The following is a 24232-nucleotide window of genomic DNA, read 5'->3' as shown; positions in this document are numbered from 1 at the left end:
GACATTGACTCACAACATTGAGGCAATTTGTCTTCAAAGTTTGCTGACCCTTACTCGGCTCAAGACAACAAGCTCACGAGAAAGCCGAGTGGCGGTGACGACGTTGGCAATTATCCTTTTACTGAATCTTCGAGAACGATTCCGAGATCAGATGAAGAAACTGCTACAGGATCAATCCAATCATGCAGTTTCGTTCAATGAATGCGTCCAAAAACAGGGGGTGATCAAAATAGTGGTTGAAGGGCTGCGAGATGAAGTTGGTCTCTCTCCTCTAGCAACGGAAGTTATCAAAAACGATACAGAATATCCCTAGAAGCCTGTAGACAGTAACAGGCAGGCCTCAAGCTCGCTTCTCTTATTCCAAAACAAGCGGCACATAACCTTAACTATGGAAATATATGTTTCTAGTTTATCTGCTGAATGTACCAGGCGCGGGATGACAGGTTTTGCCCGTAGAAATATTGCTTTCCTCCCGCAATGAAGGGCACCTGGACTTCCCGAGCATTATCCCATTTACCATTCTGTAGCTCATTTCCAATCTTGCCATTAGCATCAAGACCCTGGATTATCCATTTCCCAACACCGAGATCCTGGCCATAGAAATATTGCTTGCCATTCATAGCAAACGGAAATTGCGTAGTATAAATGCCAATCCATTTACCGCTATCGGTTTCATCACCCATTTTACCACCGGGGAGGATTTTCTGGATGAACCAGCGACGTGTTGGTTCTGAATAAGTGGTGGGGCCTGAAGTAGGCGTAACGAAAGCCGCCAAACCCACTACAGCCGCGAGACCAGACTGACCTTGCGACACTTGTTTGCTGAGCGAAGGGGAAACTGCCCATGGGTTGCCCACATCTTGGCCATAGATGTACTGAGTATCGCCAATGGTGAAAGGAAACTGAGCTGCGTAGCGAGTTGCCCAATGGCCATTATCAGTCTCGGTCCCCATCTTTCCACCGGGAAGGAGTTCCTGGATAAACCAATAGAATGTGGTTATATTATGTGCAAACAGGTAGTTCTTGTTGCCAACCGAGAAGGCGTACATAACATGATAAGCATTGTTCCAATGCCCGGTGTCGGTCTGGGATCCCATTTTCCCGTCCGCGAGAAGCTCTTGAATGAACCAGTAGTTGGTGTTTGTCTCGTGCCCGCAAAAGAAGACCCGGCCGTTGATAGTAAAGGGGAATTGGACAGCGTATTCATAGTCCCAGGTACCTGAGTCGGTCACCGAACCCATTTTCCCACCAGGGAGAAGCTCCTGAATGAACCAGTACTTATCAGATAGGCATTGGCCGTACAGGAACACCTTGCCGCCAATTGAGAAGGTGAATTGCACTGGGTATGGGCGTCCCCATGAGCCAGTGTCAGTCTGGGTACCCATTGCTGTGGCCATGATGGAGATATGGATAAGGAAAGTGGGTTGAAAGAGCTCGTTTACTGGAAGAATTGCAAAAGATTAGGAGAACTCAGCGAGATGTTAAAACTTTGATTATTTCTAGGAGCTATCTATACAGTATCTCTTATATATTTCTATCTGACACTAGAGTCACCGGCTCTTGGTTTGCTATGGTAGTTCTTCCCTCGAAGCTACGTGATCCTTGCAACTGTGAGCCTTTTTCTCCTCACTCAGCTCGCCACATCCTTGCCAATTTTTTGAGATCGTACAAGAGCTCCCGCAGAAGAGAGCCTGGACTGGCCGAAAGTGCCCTTTGCAGCCGTGGAACGCCATAGTGGAAATAGATTGGTCTAGACTCAAGACCAATTAATATTTTGCTGCTAGGATGAACTTTCCAAAGAATTACATTTTTATGCAGCGCATGGAGCGGGAGATCATGCAGACTTGAGAAGTATTGTCTTTTTCTGGAATTCGATATTATATCCGTTCCAGAAGTAATCCAAACTAATACGACAAAATGCAGGGTATTAAAAGTCAATAACATTTGTCGTTGAAGTATACAATTGTCCCAGTGCCACTGCTGTGCTATTATTGTGCTACATGTGAGGGGTAATTACGATAGCCCTTACCCTATTGATTCTAAGTTAGACTATTGATCCACTGTCTTAGCCTCTGCTAGTTGACCGCTCCTTCAGCTAGCCACACAATCTAATTCATCCAATCAAGTAGCCTCTAGAATGCAGACAAGTATTGCCCGGTATGTTATATATGCAATAGTTCTCGACACGTGGCAGTTCTAATCACCGACCTTATGACTTAGCACAGTTCCGTGAATGTATCATATGTCAGTAAAACCCCACGCAGAAGGAGTGGAGTTATGCCTTGCACTATTTAGATATCTATTTTGAGATACACATACGTTTATTTATTCTTCTTGTTTTCAACTTAAGTTTGGGTTGCTCGCTCTTCTTTACTTAACCAGTCTATGGGAGACTGTTATTGTTAGCGAACCTCCTAGACCTGGTGACAGCATCGTAGGTAGAAGTAACTAAAACGAAGCCTAGTTCATTTACAGGCTAAGCATTCCGTTGAAGGAATCAAGATCAGTTTCTCTAATTACCCAAATGTCTTCTATGCAAAGTTCATCGTGTTGAACTTCCAATCCAGGCCCCTCGGCATGAACGTAATGCACTAAGTCGTGGTCCGAGCATTGAAGTCTTCGTTTGCTTTTGGGTATCTCGGCGTATCAGGCCGACCCGTGCCGCATCGGGTTGCAGCCACAGAGGATCAGGTATCTGAGTGATTCAAATATACCCGGATCTTCTAAGTCGGCCCTAAAGGTATGCAGAAGTTTGTCTACACAGAGTTGGCTGTCCGGCCGGTAGGATAGGCTTCACAAATAGAAACGTGCTCGCCTTTAGATTTTACTCCCATGGATTAAGAACTCTACTCAAGCTTGCATCTGCTATAGCGGCCCTTAATCGTAGTAATGAAAACTCTGTATGCTACACAGGGGACAATGTTGTTCAGCTATGATCCTAACATGTCGGCATCTCTTACGGTAAAGACCAATGACTATAACTGCTGACACTCGAACTGTTCTACATTGACTACGATTGTCGCCAGGTAACGAAGAACATACGCAATTTTAGTCGTTGGGCCACCAACAGCTTGGTGGTGCTTGGGCTACCTGCAGGGCCGCAAGCCCCTTGCGGGGTAAAACCCCCTAGCTGGTCGGAGAAAAAAAAAGACGCCTACCTCTGAGTCTCTATTTTTGGAGTCGTTCGATATGCGGTTCAGACAGACTCGGCCGAAGATGGTTTATATTAGAACAGCATATACCCTTTTCCAATCATAAGCAACCTTGAAAATATCCATATGCTAATCTTCAATCAAAATCAGTAGGGATAGAAAGACATAACGCGTATGCACGAATTAAGAAAATCCGAAATTCGACGAGACTCATCATATTTGCACTTTTGCTAGATCTACCAATGCTTTTCTGCAATGTCAACGGTGTTAACATCAACACCATCAACGAACCAACGCTCTCCCTCTGTAATCTTCACATCGTTGCCACTCATCTGCCTCTTTCGCATTAGCCCATTGTCTGCGAAAGTCCAGTCCTCGAGTCCGTAGGTCCTCCACCATTGCCCGGCTGCGTCAGTCCATTCATACCAGAACTGCACCGCAATCTGTAGAGACTTGTCAGAATAGGATTCTCTTTATGTTACACGCCGACGGGTAGACGACCGCAGTCACTGCACTTCATAAACTTGCCTTGTCATCAGTGAAAGCAAAGAGCTCTTTTCGGAGCTTATAGTTAGACTCCTTCTCCCACTTCTTTGTCAGGAATTCTTGGATTGCATCGCGGCCCTGCAGGAAGTGGTCACGGTTACGCCAGATGGAGTCGGGCGTGTACGCCAATTTAACCTTTGCAGGATCTCTGTACCCAGCGTAAGCAAGAGACCATTCGCGTCCTGTGGCCTTTACTTACTGGCTGTTCCATCCGTCTTGCGCAGCCTTGACCTTGATTTGTGCCGTTTCGAGGGTGAAAGGGGGGCATGGTGGCCTGGTCTCCTGGTTGCTCATCTTGAAGGTGTTTCTGATTCTGCCTCCGACTTAATGTGTGTGACTCGATGCCTTTGCATGAATGTGCTATTTGATGCGTGTGAATCGACTGAGAAAACAAGTTTCGGACGAGCCGAGGAATATTTATATTAGTAGACTCAGTAGATCAAATGTCAGTCTAGCATTAGTACCTCAGCTATCCCTCCGTCTTACTTATCGCCGACGCCCACTGCCCCACCTATCCCACTTAGTTATCCCACGTAGCGGCTAGCCGGCCCCAACCCTGAATGATGCTACGCCTTGTCGGAGACACGGGGTCTCCTTGAGAAGAATGTGAGCGCGAAATAAGTAGAGGTCACCCAACGGTAGTTTTGTTTCTGACTACAAGCCCTTCACTCCTCCCGTACTAATCATTATGCAGCTCGGCTGTCCTCGGCATGATAATATTTCTGAGAATAGTAACGATATTATCTAAAGCTGAATAATCCCTATAGGGCCGTATAAAGTTTCTCCTTGGATAGAAAAATCCCTGACAGATACTAAGAGTGGCATGTTTAGTTGTATACAGGGTGACCATGCTCACCCTACTCTGATATTTCACTGGCATTATCCTCTCCGATTCCTTACCTTCTGGATTATGTGTTGCCAGTCCCGCTAATGCAGTGGGCTGGATACATCTGTATTTGATTAAACTTCTATCTCTATTTGTCATTTTAATACAGAGTATGCTTTATTTTAATATTCACCTCCTCCAAGGAACAGGGATACTTGCAACGCAGTTTACAGTGACGAAGGCTAGTATGTAGACCAATATGGTACGTTGATGACCTATCTTGATAACTCTCTTTACCTTGACATTGGGGCTCTGTCTGTAAATAACCTCAAGAAATGCCTACCTGCCAGCATTAAACCACACCTAAAGCGACAACAATCCGTACCTCTACCAAGCTAACAAAGATCTTATCAGAGAACACGGAGTTATTGGCGCGCTGCTGCTCTGCCTACTTCTTGTTTTTGAAGATGCGAGTATGCGTCTGTCGCAGATACTCGCTGACGTCCCGTTGAGACAGAATGGGCTGATCTCTAGATATGCGTATTGCAGAATTGAAAGGGGATGAAGAGAAGACTGCATTTCAAGGTGGGAGATGCGTGGGTTTCGTGAAAAAAGCAAATGGTCGAAAAGAAGAAGCAGTCATGGTGTTGGGGGTTCATTGTAATTGCATGTCATTTCTCTCGACTGAGTGATTCCGGTAAGCGGCGATGTCGTCGGCCGCTCTGTCAAAGCTCCTGTCGGCTTTCGGAGATGGTGACATCTCAAAGTCTCCAAAGATGCAAGCGCCGTATCGGATTTTACAGGGATAAAGTGGGAGACAAGGGACTGTCGTGTGGGATGAGTAGATTCTTTCACTTACTCAGAGATAGTAAGCTAATTTCTACGCTTGTAAAGTATTGCCTCGAGAACTTCTTTCGACAAGGTCTAATGGCTTACACAATAGTGCAGTCGTAAGGCTGGCCCATGTCGCCATTCGTGTCTGCGATATATTCCTCGACAATGTGACTGGAGTCAGTGGGGCAACGGTCTAACATCTCCACATCCGTTCCCACCGAGATGCCCGACATCGACACTAACCAGAAACAGAGATAATGCGGCGAGATAGCGGCGAGATAGCGGATCAGCGGGCACCTGTTTCTCGGATTCTTATACGACTCAAGTATGGAGCCGCGGAGAAAGCATCCTCGAAAGCATCGACTCGGAGAACATTCGGGACCATATCTGGGACCAAGTCAGAGCAAGGGAGCTGTTGTTCCCTTTCATCGATAACGTTAATTCATTGCGTATAGTGTACCATCATTGATGCTTCACCTATGAGGGAGCTCATACATGCGTCGCAGCAACAAGCGACTTGCGAGGGACTATAAAATACCAGGCATCATCCGTTTCTCCTATTTCTCATCAAGGCCTCTACCATCACAATCAACATAACAAATACCTGATACTCCTCGTCCCAGTCAACTACTCTTCCTCGCTACTCAGCAAGCAGCAAACAATTATCACTCGATATCTTTTACATCCCTCACAATGTCTTGCGAAGGACGACTTGCATCTCTCGACGTATGTTCTCTCATCCCGTGGACAGAAGGCGCAAGAAGACTCTAACTTTAGTTACTAGCCGCTCATCGCAGAGAGGGTTCCACCTCACTGTGCGGCGCTGTTCGAGGCCAAGCAGGCAAAAGGCCTAACTTTTGAGGCTATTGCCAAGCATCTTGGGCGTAGCGAAGTAGCATGCGCCGCACTGTTCTATGCTCAAACTACTGCTACGGATGAGGACATCAAGACACTCTCCCAGCTCCTCGATCTACCCCTGCCAATGCTAACTAGGGCTATGGCCGTATTCCCTAACCGTGGTCATTCTGGCCCTATGCCTCCTGTTGAGCCGCTTATCTACCGCCTATATGAAGTTGTCCAGAACTACGGCTATGCATACAAGGCTATCCTTAACGAGAAATTCGGCGACGGTATTATGAGCGCTATTCGCTTCGGCACCAAGGTCGAGAAAGATATTGACGAGGAGGGTAACCCCTGGGTTGTGATTACGATGCGAGGCAAATGGTAAGTCCCCGTACAAATGACGTTCTAAAAAGGGCTTGCATCTAACTGCAAGCTGTCAGGCTCCCTTCCAACCGATTCTAGGATGGAGGCGGGTGGAATGGTCGATTAGGATATGGTGGATGGTACGATCCTATGACTCTCACTTCTCCTCTCATATCACATATCCTCACCATTCGATATACGGACGACTATTCTGGACACGTTTTTTTGGGGTTCTTTCGGGTTATTATGTATAAATAAACTATATTCATCGTAAGCTAATGATCCAGTTCCAATTTGCGCCCCTACCTAACCTTCGCAGTAAAGGGGAATGAACACATTGCTCAAATTGATATGTTGATGCACCTAGTATAACAACCGAATTCTTCCTTACCACTATCCGAAGTCTCATAGTTTTTGCAAATGTCTGTTGCGAGGGCACTTCAAGCTAATAGGAGGAAAAGAGTCATTCTGCGACACGTCTGCGATGTGGCAGAATTGAATGCCTACTGCCGAAAGGTCCCGCCACCACTGCTCTTATTGTAGCCAGGTGAAGTGCTAGCCAGTAAAACCACAAACATTATGGAACTGTATTTCGTAGCGCGGAATACAGTACAGTGGAAAATACGAATAATTCGATAATATTTCCTGCACTTTGGGCTGTTGCACATTCCAAAATTCTAGCCCTTTGGCTAGGTTATCTATAGCCACTAACAACCCACTTAATCTACCTTCATAAGCAGACCTAGAATACAAATGATGAGTCGGAAAGTGGCTTAATAGCTTGTCTTACAGTCAGCCATTTCTCGAGCACCACGGTCTCGGTATGTGTCCCCTCTCCCCCTTCCTTCAACCGATCAGTTGCAAATCAATTGCAAGAGTTAGCGTACTGAAGCTTGCGGCAAGGGAATCCATCGTAGTTCCGGTTACAGTTCTTCAGATTCTGCACCAACGTGTTCACATCACAGATCGGCATGCTACTGAAGCCAGGGGTGCGCACACCAGCTTCAAATATCAGGTTGCCCACATTACCATTGCCATCGATAGCATCAGAAGCCTCGGGAAGCTGATAACCGTTCTTGTTTCCGTTCAGCTTATATCCATCCCAAGAACTAATGACAATGTCGTCGAGAGTGGCCCCACCCCAATTGCCGTTGCTGAGATTGTCGTACGTTCCGCCGGGAAGACTGTTGAGCTTCCACTCCTCAAGCTTTCCACGATTGTTTATCCATTGGGGAGTGACTACGTAGAAGATCTTGTTGTCGTAGCAGACGTGCGTCTGAGCCGCCGTCGCGTCGTCGATATGGCCCGCGAGATCTCCCTCTGCCTGAGAGCTGCAGGGATTGTCGGAAACTAGGATAAAGGGGCTATAATCTCCGGGCGCCGCTTTCCAAGCTGCTGGTATCATCTTGGTGTAAACAATCTTTTGGGCCTCATTCTTCAATGTGGCAAGGTCGGTTCCAGTTGGGACAGCGCCTTGTATGCCATCCTGGATGAGGCCGTACAGGTCAGAGATCGTTCCCACCGCACCCGAGAAGATCTTGTTGACGTAGCTAGCCTCAGCTTCCATCCACCTGCCGATAAAGTTTCCCATAGCTTCAGTCAAGTCATTCTGGAGATCTGAGGCAGTGGGAAGATGGTCGCGAGCCATCGTGATGGAAAGCGTTATTGCACTGTTAAACGCATCCTTGGCGACTCCACGCCAGTCATCGTTGTCAAATATCTTGGCAGTCTTGATAACAGTGTTCCAGCTGTATGCCGATCCAAGGCCAATCACAAAAGCGAACGAGCTAAGGATTTCTCGCAGGACAGCCGCAGAGTCTACAAGCTGGGGCGCGAAAGTCTCAGTGAACTTTCCCATAGAGCTCTGCATCTGATTCATAGCAGAGTCAAGACCATTGTAACGATTCTGATGTATCTGATGAATCGAAACGAAGGAGTTGAGGATCAAGTAGCCTGCAGGGAAAGAAGTATCGTCACACTGAATCATGGTGTTACAGGTACCGTCTCCCACATCTTGACAGTTCATGTGCTCCGGGCCATGGAAGAAGTTGCTGACGGCCATGGGGAAAGGAAGAGTATTCTGGTTCTCCAAAGGAGCTTTGGAGTTCCAAGAGTTTGCAACAGCAGACCAAGCGCTCCGGGCATCGACGGCGTCCCAGCGCAGGTTAGGTTTATACGACGCATCCGTGATCTCCTTTACTGAACATGTAGCCTGGGACCAGCTGAGTTGGCGATTCTTTAGCAAAGAGAACCCAGTTTCAGAGTCATCATGGCTGATAGAGGGAACCGGAGAAGTGACAACAAAAGAGAGTAGCAGGGATATAGAAAGTAAATCCTTAGGGGAGAACATCATGTCTCTTTTAGTCGGTGTAATTTTGGGAGGAATGAAGGAAGTTGGGCTGTAGCTTCTGCTCTGAGTCTTGCTAGCTATCTTCTCTGCCAGCGGATTAAAAAGGTATTTATAACAAATCTTTCGTCCTCCAGTCTGAAAATTGGTCAGCTCTAACAAATTGCTTTCTCATATTCATGTTACTCAAGGTAAGCGGTATCGTTCGAAATTTTCTTCACATTAACATGGAGCGGCCGCAAATGGAGTAATCTCGAATGTTGCTATACAAAGCCGTCGTGATCAAGAACGTTGCAAGTATGCCCATTTGCGCGGGCCGAATTAACATTAATTTAGTATCAACTTACCGAGCCTAGTAAGAGGACTAGGTCATGCAGCTAGGTTTCACCATAATCCTGCAGGATTGTTTAGTTTAGTTCTCATAATAGAATGTACATGCTGGGCTGCTAGGCTTATTGACAGACCTAACTAATAACGTGCTAGAACTAGCCCACGTGGGCTATGGCGGCTGGAAGTTCCCCACTATGTCGGTCAACAATTATGCTCTAGGTCACTTGCCATTAATTATAGTTATAATAAAAACCTTATTACTAAGTATATAATTGATTTTTAATAATAAAGTAAGTAAAGTATTTATTCTTAGTTATATAAGTTAAATAATACTTTCCCTCAAACCTTAATCTCAAGCTTACTTTTAAGTAGATAGCTAGTAGTGATATATAGGCTTGTGTAAATGACGTATCACTCTATCACAGAGCAGGTCATAGCAGACAAAAAGCTAATTCTGATAAGACTGTTAGTTTTTAATAAAGGAAATCTATATTCAGGACCCGCAGGAAGGAGGGAGCTATTGACTTTTCTACTGGGCTGCTCATCGTCACGAAGCTCACAGCGAGCGGGCCAGTGACTGTTGTCTTCGGAATGCGAATGTAACGATCTTCCAACCCGACCGGGTCAAAATTAACTAGTATTTAGAAACGTAGCTTCTAGTACTGGCCATGTACCTCCCTTATGTAAGATTGGTGGGGGCAAATAGCCTAGTATGGGCGGCCGCCTCGTATAGCCCCAACAGTAGAGTGGTCGGTAATATGGAAGGGTGACCAGGAGGATTCGTGAGAGCTGATACTAGAAGAATGGAATCAGTATCAGATACGAAACAAAGCCAACTGAGCTTTTCAGCTTACCGAATATAGCTCTTCTAGTGCCTTGGAGACTAACGTTTGATCTGGCTGAAGACATCGTGGAATGGTTTGGTGAAAGACGGCCACTCTACCTCCCTACCGCGTTCCAACAGTTAATCATGAGATGCGGAAACATCTCGCTCCATTATTACCTCCATGGCGAGCTATCGACCTATGTTCCAGCCTACCGAACCCGGCATGAACGGCTTATACTTATGGATCGGTGGGTGTAGATTGGATGGAAGAAGCAATGCATTCAGGAGGAGAGACTGTTTGCACAGAGCTTACCCGAGTACAACTTCAGTCTTTAGTAGAAGGAAGGCATATCTAGATATTACGTACAGATATTGAAGCTTTCTAAGTCTGTGAGGCTATTTTGAGGGTATAGTCGGGCACCCTGATATGTTTAATGAACTACAAGATGCAGAATGAAACAAGTCAGGGAATGATACCAAATGCATATAATGCGCATGCTGTGTGGAATACTTTGATCACTCTACTGATGCCTCCAAGATACAGCGACTTGACGTTTGATTTAAACACAACCCTTTTGTACTCACTTCATAACATCCAGTCAGCTATCATCTCGGTTCTGTGCAGGACAGGAACAGCAGCGGAACAGTTTAGCGTCATCTGGTTCTCGCCTGAGTTCTAATCAACCTCTAGAACGGGCCGACCTATACGACCTGTGGCTAAAGTTCTCAATTAGCTGTTAACAGGCTGTAGTGAGTGGTTGGTAGCCGTTAACTGCAAACCTAAGGAAAAGCTCTGCTATCATGAGACCCATCCTTAATCTCCTTTTCAACAGTGTGTCCCATTTCTCGAGGTAGAGCTGAACGGACTGTGGTTCCCCACTAACGTACAATCTATGCCTGAAGTAGGCTGGGCGATGTAGGCTGTTTTGAGGGGTATGGACCCCCTAAACAGATTTACGGGACGGCTCTGAAGATGAACATCAGGTGGGAAACTAGCCGGGAAGGTCTAGCATACTATCATCACGCCAGCAGCCGCCGATACTATGAATAGACTGCTGAACCTATGTAATTTAACTTAGTAAAAAAGCCTTACCTTTGAGAATTATAGCTGCGATTGCGCAGAATAGTAAACTGCATAATATTTACAGAGGCTAGTCTTTAAAGCACTTCCTTTGAAAGGCGTAAAAGCGGCCACGGACGCCTGGGATGTAACTAGGTAAATGACGCTACCTAGATTGGGAAGCAGAGACTCATTACGTTTCAGCCGCTGACAATAGCCCTCTGACAATCTACAGGTCAACATGCACGGCCTCAAGTCAGCAGTGCATTCAACTCGCCAGCAAGGAATGCAGCTCCCGCTAGTTCACCGCCACCTTAACCTGGAGGTATTTCACGAGCTGCGACACGGGAACGATCCAGGAGCCCGATACAACTGTGTATCGAAATCTTGATCAAGGGTAGGCATGAACACTATGTCAAACTCGTTTTCGTCCTCATGACAGGCGATCTTATTAAGTTTCGCGCCGCATGCCCACCCTAGGAGCCATTGGTGAGTCTATCTTTCGCAAGAATCGAATCTTGAACTAAAACAACTCTTTGCTTGCTTTCTGGGGCTCCAGAGAGAGAGAGAGAATGCACATCTTTGCTTAGAGTTGGAGGGAGGAGGATGGAGCTGGACTGGAGTTTGCAGATCCGCAACTCGTCCTATGCTACCGATCAAGTGCATGAAGACTGTGTGCCCCCTATCAGCGCTTCTTCTAAGGTCATGGATCAGACACTCAGTCTGGCGGGCAGCTATGGAGCCTTTTGATGGCTTTGGTTGGTTGCATTTGCAGAGGAAAAGGAACAGCTCACTTGGCTCTGACCTCTGGGATTTCATTATTGGGAGGGAGTGATATGAGTGATAGTGGGAAAGACTTTTTAAAGGATGGGGATGTTTGATGGGCTACACAGATTACAGAGCTGTGATTCTCGCAGGGACATTAACGACGGCAGTCTAATGGATTGGCAGTGGACAGGTGTCTTCTCCCGCATCTAGGGTTATACAACGGTTCCATTCACGCGATTGATACTACTCATCTGGCAACTGACACAAATATTTTATTTCCTCTCATGGAGGGTTGATAATTCGTTCTACCCTCGACCTGGCGAGGCCACAGTGTCTGATAATACTAGGTACTCATGTGTACATCGCGTCCTTCATCTTCATCACACTTTCTAGGGAAGGCTACCACATTTGGATAAGCCAGCCCGTAGTTCTCGGTGTGAGCACCTCTCTTCATTTTCAGCCTTTCTGGCTTGAATTTCGTTTGTGACCAGGATATCCAGAGCCTTTTGAGCAGATCGTGGTATGACTGACGGGAACAACATATGGCATTTTCGTGTATCAACCGACAATCGGGATTCCGCAGCGGATTTGACAAAAGTGATACTAGCGGTTGCCGCCAGACGACGGAATTCCATATTGTGGACTCCGAGCTGCGGAACTCAACGCAGTTATTACCGAAGTACGGAGCACCGGGTAGACACTCCCGAGGCGCGGTATACCCGTCAGTCGTTTCCGAGCTCGGAGCACAGACTAATCAGCCCTGGATTACGTGGTACCAAGTGGTCACTGCCGAGGATTGGGATACTATGCGTCGCATTTCCTGCCCCCACTGCACCGGAGCTTGCAATTTAATATCGATTGGTTCGCTTTTGCGGTGGCCCGAGGTAACTGAATTCCATAGCTCTGAATTGTGAGAATCAGTCCGACCGGACGGTTGCCCTTTAGTTGCTGTTGCGCTTCACAGGTGATGTGCTTGCGAAGAAATGTAAACTTGGGCTCGCTAAAAGATTCATATTAGTTGCCTGGTGGCTCAACTGCCTGATTCCAAGTACCGGATGTCAAAACCCCCCAGATGCGGGCCTTCTGCCTTCAACATGAACTCACACCATAGACCGTCGTCTGAGTCGCATGAGGCATGTTCCAGTCGGGACATCATGCGGCCAACAATACATATGCCTGTCTAGCCTGTAGATCTTTCTAAACAATTACAGAGCCCTTTCAGCTTGCACAATTGTCAAGGCACGGAGCTCATGCTCACGGAATTCCAGAATGCCATCCCACCAGATCAATTGGCTCAAAGCAGCTCGCTTACTACTTTAGCGAACCCATTTATACTTAATACGGTGAGACAGAGGAGCATGGATGCCCATCGGGTAAGTGAAAGCTGTTCGACTTCTTGATGACATAGCTTGGAACCAACCACCCAGAACCAACGTCTCCCCAGTTGTGTATGAACATATTTTTATGATCTGAGATAATTATCAAGAAAGTTGAGATGAAAGCCAGATTCCAAGCTGTCTTCCAACAGGATATTCAGATGGCTCACGTTGACTACAATTGAATCCGTATATATCTTGGACAGCAGTTAATGATCAACTAATCTTGACTATCAGTTCCAACTGCAACTGGTGGGTTATGAGGTGAGTTTTGCTCCAGAGAGCCAGGAAACGGCCGTATGCTTTCCCAGCACGCCGAGTTACATTGCGTGGCGTTTGCATATTATCAACCCTGGAACGAAGAAAGGACAAACATATGTAACTGGACAAATTCGATTTGACTGGCATCATGACAATGTTGTGAGGTCGAAGAATGGAAATTACAATGCTTGTGCCTTTTTGCAGATTCTCAGCTGATACCATTATAAAGCGGTGCAACTGGAATATAGTTGAAGTGATACATTAGCAGTATGTCAGTAGGCGAATGGTGCCTCTGGTATAGCTAGTCTCATCCTTTCATCCTTTCATGGAGAGGATCAACGTTTAAGGTGGTTTGTTTCAAGATATCGACATGTAATTTGTGCTTAGTTATATATGCATTAGCATTCTTCTCTGCTCGTAATTGACTTATTTATTCTATATTGTTAGGATCCAATGCGATGGAATACGTCAAAGGCTTGTGTCCAGCGAAAGTTGTGTTGGACATTGGCAACGCAGCGGGGCTGATCGGCCATGTCTCGCAGAAAGTTAGATCAGTTAGCCATCCCGACCTGTCGTGAGCACCATCTAATACCCTTATACTCTACTGTAATCATACCGAGAGATTCGAAGACCAGCCTGAATATATAAGGCAGGCTGTCACTAACGCAGCCACTGATGACGTAGTCTTTGATTCTTTCTATATCATTCAAATAAGCCACCGAATGTACTGTTATATCCTTTCTTCAAATAGTCCTGGATGGCCGTGTGAGAGGCAGGCCAGGTCCTTGCAATGTCTCATTGCTACTATTTAAACAATTTCCTCCACCTAAATCAGCCATAGAAACTCCTGGTGAATCCGGAAGCAGTTGATGACATCCCTCAATCCCACCACTTATTCTTTTCTGTGATTGGGGGTTGTCAAGAAAGTCTTTGGCCTGCTGGACTATACCGGCCAAATCTATGCTGGCTTTTTTAACGAGCTCCCAGGCTCCAAACATGGAAAGGAAGGCCCCAATCAACTTCAAAGCCAGCGGACCCCAGACAGACACCGCAACGAACTGGCCAAAGCTCCAAGATTGCTTGTCACCATCGAACCACTTAAGAGTGAGGCGCAGATCATGTAGTCCAATGGCTAATGGAGCAAAGCGAGCAAGCACCAATATATGATAGACGACTAAACCGCAACGGTAACTTGGAGTATGACGCCACCTGCTGCTGAAGAAGCGCATAATAATGTCTTCTATTAACACCAAAGCGCAAAGGACATAGACAGCAATAACCATCCTCTTGGCCATAGCAAAGGTCTGCTGGGTTTCGGTCAACCCTTGGAGCCGGGCTCCTAAGCAAAAGGACATGGGGCCTGGATTGTTTCCGCATTTCTCCAGTGCAGCGTTCTCCCTAAGGCTGTCTAGAAATCTTTCTGGTCTCGCCCATGAATCGGTGGTATAAATGCGGTGCGCTCGAGCGAGCATACCCACATTGCCGAGGACAAAAACAAGACTCTTCAACCAGTGAAAGCCAGATTTGCATGCGAAATAGTGCAGGGCGGCTACAGAGGAAGTGCCGACAATCATCAAGCCATAGCCAATATCCCGGTTAATAGTAAAGGAGAGAAGTGTTCCAATGTTGGATAAGCCGATGGTGTTTCTATCGAAAGCGATGAGGTATATCAAGCTGACTGTGAACACAAATGATCCCTGGGCCTCCTGGAGGTTGGCGATGAGAGATTCAGCTTCGCTTTGGGGTGTAGAACAAGGACATTTCCAGGAATCTGAAGGTTCTACGGCCTCTTTCCTGGCTTTGATCGGGCACAAGCGGGAAAGCCAGGAGTCTGGCTCTGTGGTCTCCTGTAGGTTGGCGATGAGAGACACAGCTTCGCTTTTGGGTTGAGAACAAGGACATTTCCAACAATCTGAGGACTTTACGGCCTCTTTGCTGGCGTTGGTCGGGCGCAAGCGGGAAAGGCAGGAGAGTGACCCTGTGGTCGCCTTCCTAGCTATAATCCGGAACAGGCGGGATATGCAGAGAGAAAAAGAGAAGACAATGGACAAGACTAAAACGAGGCCTAAAAGCATCATGTACGAAACAATGATGCCTGGCCCTGCAATATCTGGATCAATGCCCAGTGACGTATTCCCACAATATGGGCCATTGATGATATTGGCAAAATCGACGATGTTGCCGGCGTTGACTGGTCGGCTCTTGTATGGCTCAAATCTTGACGTACATTTGCCAAACTTTGACTCCGTGCAAGACTGCGTGAAGCATCCTCGTAACTGTGCGAAGACACCTAGCTGGTCAAAGGCTCGGAAATCAGAGCCCCCTAGATTGAATTTCTGGTCCACCGAATCAACGTTTTCTTTGTCAAACGATTTGTTGCCTTGGAGGACCTCTATGGATACCGTCGCCAGAGCTATACAGTTCCAAACGTTTGACTCCGAGTAGAACATGCTAGTAGCGTTGCTGCAGGTGCGGGTACAATTTGGCGTCTTGTACTCGGGCATGGTGCATCCATTCTTCGTAAGCCTGACCCATTCACCGTTGGCCCCAAGCACTCCAGAAACCCGACCGAAGTATGCTTCATGCCACGCTTGCCACATTACTGGAGTGTCGTAAGTGTAGTTGTACGTGTCGATGACACGAAATCGGTAGGGTGCTTCCATGGTGGATAGTAGATAAGATTGTAATTATGTTGAGGCTTGTCCCGTTTGACCCTCTGTTAACGTCAGAGGCCGCGACATTCATGTGTTATATACCCCTGATATATAAAATAAGGCAGACATTTAGAGAGACGTGGAGGCGGTTAATGTGCGTGTCACCTTTTTCATCTTTATCCAGGATACGGCTGAGACGCGGAAAAAGAAGACAGACCAACCAGTCATGAAAGATTGCCGCTGTGGCGTTTGATATGCCTTCTTGGCTGAATACAGTTCACAGCTGAAAAACACGGTCATACCATGATCTGACACATGGCAACGTACATCTTTGCTCAGCCTGCCCATTTGCGTATGGCGTGTGACATTCTTCGCATCTGTTACATTCTGGCAATTTCTATATACCTCTGATAACCGCCAGCCTCAAAATGCCTTTTTTTCAGCCGGTCACTACTTGGGTGCTCCAGGGATAAGTCAGTTCTGTAATTGGTCGTGGACGTGCACTATCAGGCCCGCGGGTCGGCGCCTACTACTGCCTGCAGTCCTGTATAGAGAGGGGTGGATGCCTTGCCAGAAACGGGCTCTTTCTATTGGGCGCAGCCCCTGTCTGCCAAGCTTTCCATATGAATTCTTCAGCTGTTACGGGGTCTGAGAAGCTGTTGCATGCTTAACACTAAGCGTAATGTTCAGCATCGATTATCCGCACTGGCATGTTTATAATGAAATTCTACTGATAGCGCCGAAACCAAATCGTTGATTGCCGCTTTGAGTCCGTAAATCCATGGCTGGTCTTGGTTTCTTGACCGGGTGCACTTAGATCATCATAGATGAAGACGAAACGAAACGACGCGGCTGTCACTGACAATCACGGCGACAACGGGTAACAGACAACAGGTAAAGCCAGCGGTGGAATAATCCCTAGCAATGTTATAGAAGAAGGCGTCCTTATTCCAACTTGAAGTAAGAGGTTATTAATTGTCCTCTATACTACTCGTTACTCGTTGTCCAACTTTCCTCCCATTCTCGAAACCATGGAATGATTTGGTCATCTGCATAGTCCCACGTTCCAGGCAGTTGGTGCCCGGCAGGAACACGCACGCGATAGTTCCCTGGTGCCATACGGTAGAACCCTTGTGGCTGCTGCTGACGATCCATCTTGGCTATCTCGACATAAGTCCAACGGTCTAATCGGTCGCACAAGAATCTTTCCCAGTCTTTGCAGCCATGACCGATCTCGCCATTTGCGTGTGCATAACGGAGTGCATAGGAAACAGGCCCGGGCTGCATGGTGACAGATAAGAACCGACCAGTATCCATCGTTTTCCATACCACAGAATAGACGCACCCCTCGAGGACATAGTCAGGAGTGTAGTCCCCGGATGGTTCGTTTCCTAGTTTGATGATAAGAGAGCTTGGTCCGCCGATTTGGCGGCATTCCTTGCGAGAAATGAGGCGAGTTGTCAAATCAGGCCAGAGCATATCCCTTGTCGTCCAGCCCCGTTTGGCCCGGTGGCGGAGTGATTTGCCAAGGGCATTATCGAAGGGTTTGAGAGGGTAAAACTTGTGAGATACCACGGTAGGAATCGGAAGCAGGCAGTAGGCTTTATTCCAGGATATAACATTCAGATCAGCTGTCGTGAGAGCCTTGTTGACGATTTCTACGACGGGAGAATCGGTCGTAGCGATGATGACAATATACAGATCTGGCGTATTGTCACGGCGGAATATTGTTTCCTCCGCATAGGGTCTATATCCTTCATGGTCAAGTAGATACTTGATAAAGCCCTGGTATTTGGGTCCCCGTTCAATGTATACAAGCAGCGAGCTGACTTCCCAACGGTTAAATTCGAAGAAGTTTCGGACGAAGTCTCCTGCAATGAGCCCGTCATTCTTGCCAAGTTCCTTTCGGAAGCGTATTGGGTCGTTGACAAAAGGTTGCAGTTGCCTCGTGATATTGAGCAAACATGGCGAATCTGTCATGTAGTCCACTAACCAGCGCAGAGATCGGCTTGACGCATGTAATGAGTATATATCTGCGATGCCTAGATGAGAAAGAATTGTGTCTACTATGGTAGAGTTTAGGCTGTGTGACTTTTCACTTAGCAATTCGATAAGCCTTGAGGCAGGTCTTGCGAAGGAGGCCATCATGCTGGGTTGTGCGTGTATTTGTATTTTCATGTTGGAGAATTGGAGAACGCTGGAGTAATTGCAATAGCGGGGTAATAGATAGTCGGTATAATTGTTATTCCGTTTACTAGTAATAGATAAGATGGTACATGGTACAGCTTATTTATAAAATCGTAACCTTGATAAGATTTCATACACGCAAGCGCGAGATATGAGCTATCAGTTGTGGGGTCTATTAACTCAAAATGACACCCTTATCAAAGTCTGACCCCATCCATTATTTAACATATAATGGAAAGGCTTCTTACCGCAGTCTGTTTCTTATAACGAAATCGGTAGTCCCATGGTTTTAGCTCAAGACTATGACAGTGTCTGATCACCATTGATGCCTCTAACTGTTTACGTCCCCTCCCCAACGTAATGTTAAAATAAACACATTACGGATACTGTCATATCGAATCAAAGTAAAATGGAAGCTCATATGATTGCAAGTGAAGATCGAATCGCCGGCGTTAAACCAATATCGCTGTCGCGGTCAGTGTCCTTGGCAAGGACTTGGACAGATCTCTTATGCCCAACAATCCTTGGTCACCCGACAAAGCACGCGAGGCAAGCACAATTGTTGATATTTAGTTTGGCCTTCTCTGTTTACGCGAGCTTTTATTATGGATTGATAAAGGCCATAGATGCCGATGATGGAGCAGCAGCGCCGTGACAAATCGTTTCGCATGATTGTTAACTGTATTAGGGATAAAGAGATCTCCGCCCACTCGCTCACTCAGGATGGGTCGCCAAGTATTGACTTTCAAGGGAAAAGCAGACATGTAGATGCAGTGATAGGAGTACTCTATATAAAAGAAATACTGGAAGTCGCTCTAGGATGAAATCTTTTTTATTTTCACATATTGTTAAATTAGGTATTCCAGTAAAGCTAAAAGCTGACCCCAAATTGACTTCTTTTTAGCATTTAACAACCACTATTATAAGGCTAGAAAGAGCTTTTCAGTTTTATAAGACATATCCATCACGAAGAACTCGAAAGCACATCCGGCCAGGTTTCGTTCTCGCCTACCACCATGGCATAAGACACTCCAGCGTAATGCTCTGCTGCCAAGCATAGTTCAGGAGCAAGTTGGTGATAAACATACGCCAGGTTGTTGAATGCCCATGGCAAAGCGTCATTCGCCATCCCCCATCGTTCAATTTTGAGTTGAGGCCGATCCGTAATGTCATTGGGCGGACATGCAATGATGCTGTGTCCCAGAGCCTCGAGACCCTTGAGGATCATTTTGGCCGCAACATTCAGCTGGTTGTTGTTCAGCAGGTGGGCGCCGAATGCGAAGTAGGGTTCCCAGAGTTCTAGTCGAATGGCGCAGTCGTTGTTTCTCGGGTAGGTTTCCTCGAGAACCTTCATAAGCCGACTTGCCTTGGCTTCGTTGGCTGAGCCAGGGTGATCAAGCAGCCTTTTGAGGTCGTCGGTAAGCACCTTGCGTCTCTGTAAGACGGACCTAGACGTGGCTTTCTTGAGTAAACATAGCTCGCAGCTGCACGTGAATCCCCATTGATTGAAGCCCTTTTGGGCCTCTTGGTAAGTTTCGAAGCGCACAGGGTGCCGATAGCAGAAAAAGAGTTCAGTATCAGCAGGAAGGTCCCTCGTCGCGCGCACGATTTGCATGTCTCCGATGAAGGAGCGTTGACAGTTGCCCACACAGGAATGGTTGATACGAGAAGCGAGGAGCCAAATACCAGAGGTTCTGTGCTTGAAGCCTTTATCACCGGACATATCTCTGCTGCTGGATGTTGTCTGGAGGAATGACTCGCGGCTCGTCCTCGGAGCACCAAAACAATTGAGGGAGGTAATTCTTTCTACCAGGAAGCTGAGTCTCTGTTAGCCGTCTGGCTTAATTGTTTTACCAGTCAAGGTGATAGAAGGCAACTCACGAATCGACTACAGGGGTTCCGTCAGTCTCCGAGACCGTAGCCTTTTGGTAATCGGCGTGGTGAAGGTCTCCAAACTTGGCAGACAACGACAAGTTGTGGTACAGTTTCTGTACAACTAGGGTCAAGAGACGAGCTTGGCCACCCACTACTATCCTCTTTGTGGCAAGATTCATCAGGATTCTGGTCTGTTTTGTGGATTGTTCATCGCCGGCAAAGCTGTAGGAGAATGCCTTTTCGCAGAGAAGAAGCTCACCCGCTGAGACCGCCTTGGTGGTGAAGAGTCCTTTACCCCGTCCAGGTGACTCGCGAATCTCTACAGGAACTGAGAAAGTGGCACAGTCGATAAGGGGGGGTGTCTTTTCCGCCTGCTTGTACATTTGCTTGAATTTATACTCCCCTGTTCGCTGTTCGTTTAGCCGCTCATTGAGCCGATCTTTCTCGGAGCTGGCTGCCTTATTCTCAGGGAACGACTGTGTGAGCTGTTCCAGCACCTCGAGACTCTGCTGATAGTCGCCGAGCTCATACAATGCTCGAGCCTTGCGGAAGAGACATTTTTCGGATGGCATCGCAGGATTGGTGGCTCTCTCGGCATCCAACAAGGCCTGCTTCGGTCGGTCCAGGTTCAGGTTTGCAAGTGAGCGGTTGAGGAAAGCGAGTTGTCTCTCCTCAAGATTCTGGCTCGCTTGAATAGCTGAAGAGTACCTGGGTGGCTGTCAGTTACGTGCTTGACCTGATCTTCAAAGTTAGACAAGCCGAGGTGAGAAACATACAGTCGCAGTGCTTCAGCCCATTTCTTGACTTTTACGGCGTCGTTCCCTTGCTTTCGAATATCTGTGCTGTTCTCGCTTGAGATCACCATCGATGGCCTCCAGTGTGAGGGAATAAGGTCGTCAGCTCTATCCAGCCGGATAATATCACTAGGGTGGTCGACTCTAAGCGAGTATGTACCATCCGTGGCGCATTTGAATAAGGGCTCTTTGAGGATGCATACCATGTTCGGGCAGAGGATCTCGGTGGCAGGGACGACGGCCTCGTCAGGTTGGTGATAGAGTTGGAGCAGCACAGCGATTCCCTTCTCATCCTCTACAATGGCCATCACAGCCGTCATGCGGTCCGGGGGCGTGAGGACGCGCAGCATGATCTTTTTCCCTCGATGATGGGTTTCGAGTCTCATCTCAGAGATCATGATGGGTTCCAGGTCGTTGGCGGAATGAATGCATGGTGGGTAAGGCGCTGGGACCTGGGTCGTAGCGATTGTGTTTTCGTCCAGCCGAGGGCCATATGAGGCGGCCATGAGCTTCATCAAGAAGGACGAGACGAGTTGTTGAGCAGGAGGGTGATCTCGGACTGTTTGACCCTTTCTTCGGGCAGCTCGCTCTGCAGCGCCCTGAAGTTGCTTCAGATAGCCGATGTACTTGCTCTCATTTGAGACGTCTTTGATATCCATCTTGGGATTGAGAGTTGAAAAGTTGAGGCTGCGTTAGACTTGAAATGGTGATTGAGAGTACAGCTTGAGGTTTAGGTTCTCTGTCACGTCTTAAATAATGATTTGGCGGGCCGCAGGTGAAAACAACATACAGCCAAAAATGCCTCGTCAGGCCATCGCAATGGTTGGCCTCCCGCAGGTGACCGCATATTTGTGACCAATCTTGTGTGTCCAATGCTGTCCATATGTTTATTGGCCAATAGAGTAAGGTGAAGAAACGCGAATCGTCTTTCATTGTTCCCCGTGTTCACAAAGCATAGAAAGAAGAAGGGGGAAAAATGATTCTTAAACAACCATTCACCAAGCACGTACAGCTTCCACGCCGAATGTCGCGCTAGAAATCGACAGCGGGCCATCGACGACGTACACGACGAAGTGCACCAGCGTATACTACTGACGGTAGACGTGATTGGGGCGATAACGGTGGGGGCTGGCGCTGCACAGGGGTTGTCACTGTCGCTGGGGTTGCAGCTCAGTACTGGGCCGCGCCAGACTCGCTTGACCTAATTGCTGGTCCGCAGCGGGGTCAATTACTAAGTGAACTTGAACGCAAGACCGAGCTGAGCTTGATGTTAACTTATCTCGACGGGCTGTGGCCGAATGACAGACGCATTATGCTAGAATTACTTTCTGATAACCGATCTTTCGCCACCTTATGATTTAATATTCCCTAACCTTGATTTAACCTTTTTTCCTTAGTAATAATAATACTAGTAGGTAACTGACCTTACGCTCTTGTGTATTTGGGGTCAGCAGGCTTACTAGGTAAGTCTACCAGTTATAATTAGGACTAATAGCTTAATATTATTAATATAACTATACTTAAAGGAGTGAACTGGCCCCTTGTCTATAGTCTAACTCTATAATCTATAAAATGCAACTATCCTTATAACAACACCTATTGGGATCGGCAACTGGTGACTCCGAGAGATCCTAGTTAGTATAACTAGCCATTGGAGGGGACTAACAGTAATAAAAATGCGAAACCCCTGTATCACGGCTCAGCCGTGTCTCACAGCGCCACGCCCTAAGCCTAATTCCGCACTTACAGTTGCGCTTATTCCCAGGTTCTCGGGTTCAGTCTTGTTTACAATTACGTAAAGGGCGATAACGCCCTCTCCTGGTCGGTAAACATACTGCCTTGTTTGGTCGCAGTTTGAGCGATTCATCTCATCAAGTCGTCCTCTACGGTAATCTATCGGCCTAATACCCATTTCAAGCGATTCAGTGCGCCGCATCTTAGTTAATTAAGGAGGAAATAAAAAACGGCCCGCAGATAGGAGTGTCAGCGAATATTGGTTTAGTGAGATCGTTTATATTTTCTCCCCAGAAACCGGTTGCGGGGTTCCTTGGCATGTACCGGTGGAGAATCCCTTGTTCTCAGATCTTGGTACTGATCACTAATCGCTGATCTAAAACAGATCTAAGCGCCGTTTCAAAATCGACAAATCGGGGATAAAAGCCGAGCTTTGAATGCTGCCGTCTCTGCAATGACGGCATAGACTTTATTTCCTGGACCAGTCATTCGCTGTATTCAAGATCTCACACGGGACACGTCTCAATCTCCGAACCATCCATGCTGAGCGCCACCCAAGATCTAAATGCTTACTTAGAACCCCAGACCAGATTCCATCGGTACCACCCAATAAACCCCAGTAAGTCTCAGATTTCCTTCCCTCCAGATCGTCCATCCTTCGGAAAGATGGCGCTACGGTCCAATAAGATCCCGCTAGTCTGCATTGCGCCGATATTTGTCGGGACGAACGTGCAGGGTATTGGAATGGCCTACGCGTGCAATCATCAGCAGCTAGTTCATCTTGAGGTAAGGGTATGAATTATAAGTAACGATTGAACGCACCATCAAGTACAATGGATGGCATCTTAGATGACTGCACATGTGCAATGGCGACGATGACTCTATCTCAAAAAAGGCCATCAGGCGCCTCCTCCCCAACCACCAGCTTAAGCAAGAAGCTAAAGCTAACAAGCATATATCCATCCCAGTCTCTAAACCAGTCGGTTCTGCCTATCAACTTCACAGCCCTTTTGAAACAAAATCCATCAGATCTTAAGCCAGATCTTCAGATGCAGGTAACATGTCTGACTCTGTTTCTTCTTTTAGTGTGAGATCGCATGCGCCCCGCCTTTCCCCCTCCTCAAACCTAACCTAACTGACAACCCACAGTGCCAGAATGTCTCAGACTACGCCAGGGTTAAAAAAGGTCCCCCTTCGACTTAAATATGAGTACAGAGAAGGCGTAAAAGCTCTCAACAAGATGGATATTCTGGGGGTCGCAGCACGAAAGATGGTTACGGCGGTCGACGAAATTAAAAAGGTTACAAGAGATATTGATCAGATTCTGGAATCCGAGTTACCTTTATTTCCCGACATGCAATTAAATAAGTCGTGCCAGGATTTTATGGTGGCGTATGAAGACGTGTTATCAGCATTGCAAGCAAGGATCGGGTTGGCAGAATTGTAAATGCCTTTA

At 47.0% G+C, this 24232-nt stretch overlaps 6 protein-coding genes across 6 annotated transcripts; 1 reads left to right on the top strand and 5 right to left on the bottom strand.

The window, feature by feature from the left end:
* Window positions 1-404: 404 nt before the first annotated feature.
* Window positions 405-1397, bottom strand: J7337_013956 (uncharacterized protein; the record flags this gene model as incomplete). Its single annotated transcript, XM_044831431.1, has 1 exon — window positions 405-1397. The coding sequence occupies one exon, from the start codon at window positions 1395-1397 to the stop codon at window positions 405-407; it is 993 nt and encodes a 330-aa protein (XP_044673817.1).
* Window positions 1398-3668: 2271 nt separating this feature from the next.
* Window positions 3669-3992, bottom strand: J7337_013955 (uncharacterized protein; the record flags this gene model as incomplete). The annotated part of the gene is made up of 2 exons (XM_044831430.1): window positions 3669-3846; window positions 3898-3992. 2 exons carry the CDS (start codon window positions 3990-3992, stop codon window positions 3669-3671), a joined length of 273 nt encoding a protein of 90 aa, XP_044673816.1.
* A 2059-nt stretch (window positions 3993-6051) lies between these two features.
* CYN1_2 (Cyanate hydratase) lies at window positions 6052-6691 on the top strand (the record flags this gene model as incomplete). The annotated part of the gene is made up of 3 exons (XM_044831429.1): window positions 6052-6084; window positions 6143-6582; window positions 6664-6691. 3 exons carry the CDS (start codon window positions 6052-6054, stop codon window positions 6689-6691), a joined length of 501 nt encoding a protein of 166 aa, XP_044673815.1.
* Window positions 6692-7429: 738 nt separating this feature from the next.
* Window positions 7430-8914, bottom strand: J7337_013953 (uncharacterized protein; the record flags this gene model as incomplete). Its single annotated transcript, XM_044831428.1, has 2 exons — window positions 7430-8517; window positions 8566-8914. 2 exons carry the CDS (start codon window positions 8912-8914, stop codon window positions 7430-7432), a joined length of 1437 nt encoding a protein of 478 aa, XP_044673814.1.
* Window positions 8915-17173: 8259 nt separating this feature from the next.
* On the bottom strand, window positions 17174-18166 carry J7337_013952 (uncharacterized protein; the record flags this gene model as incomplete). The annotated part of the gene is made up of 1 exon (XM_044831427.1): window positions 17174-18166. One exon carries the CDS (start codon window positions 18164-18166, stop codon window positions 17174-17176), a length of 993 nt encoding a protein of 330 aa, XP_044673813.1.
* Window positions 18167-19337: 1171 nt separating this feature from the next.
* J7337_013951 (uncharacterized protein) lies at window positions 19338-21701 on the bottom strand (the record flags this gene model as incomplete). The annotated part of the gene is made up of 3 exons (XM_044831426.1): window positions 19338-20190; window positions 20255-20956; window positions 21025-21701. The coding sequence occupies 3 exons, from the start codon at window positions 21699-21701 to the stop codon at window positions 19338-19340; spliced, it is 2232 nt and encodes a 743-aa protein (XP_044673812.1).
* Window positions 21702-24232: the final 2531 nt, after the last annotated feature.

This window comes from Fusarium musae, chromosome 12, assembly GCF_019915245.1.
Source record: "Fusarium musae strain F31 chromosome 12, whole genome shotgun sequence".
Taxonomy (NCBI): Eukaryota; Fungi; Ascomycota; class Sordariomycetes; order Hypocreales; family Nectriaceae; genus Fusarium; species Fusarium musae.
Note: the sequence above shows the minus strand (reverse complement) of the source record. Positions and strands in the feature narration are given on the sequence as shown.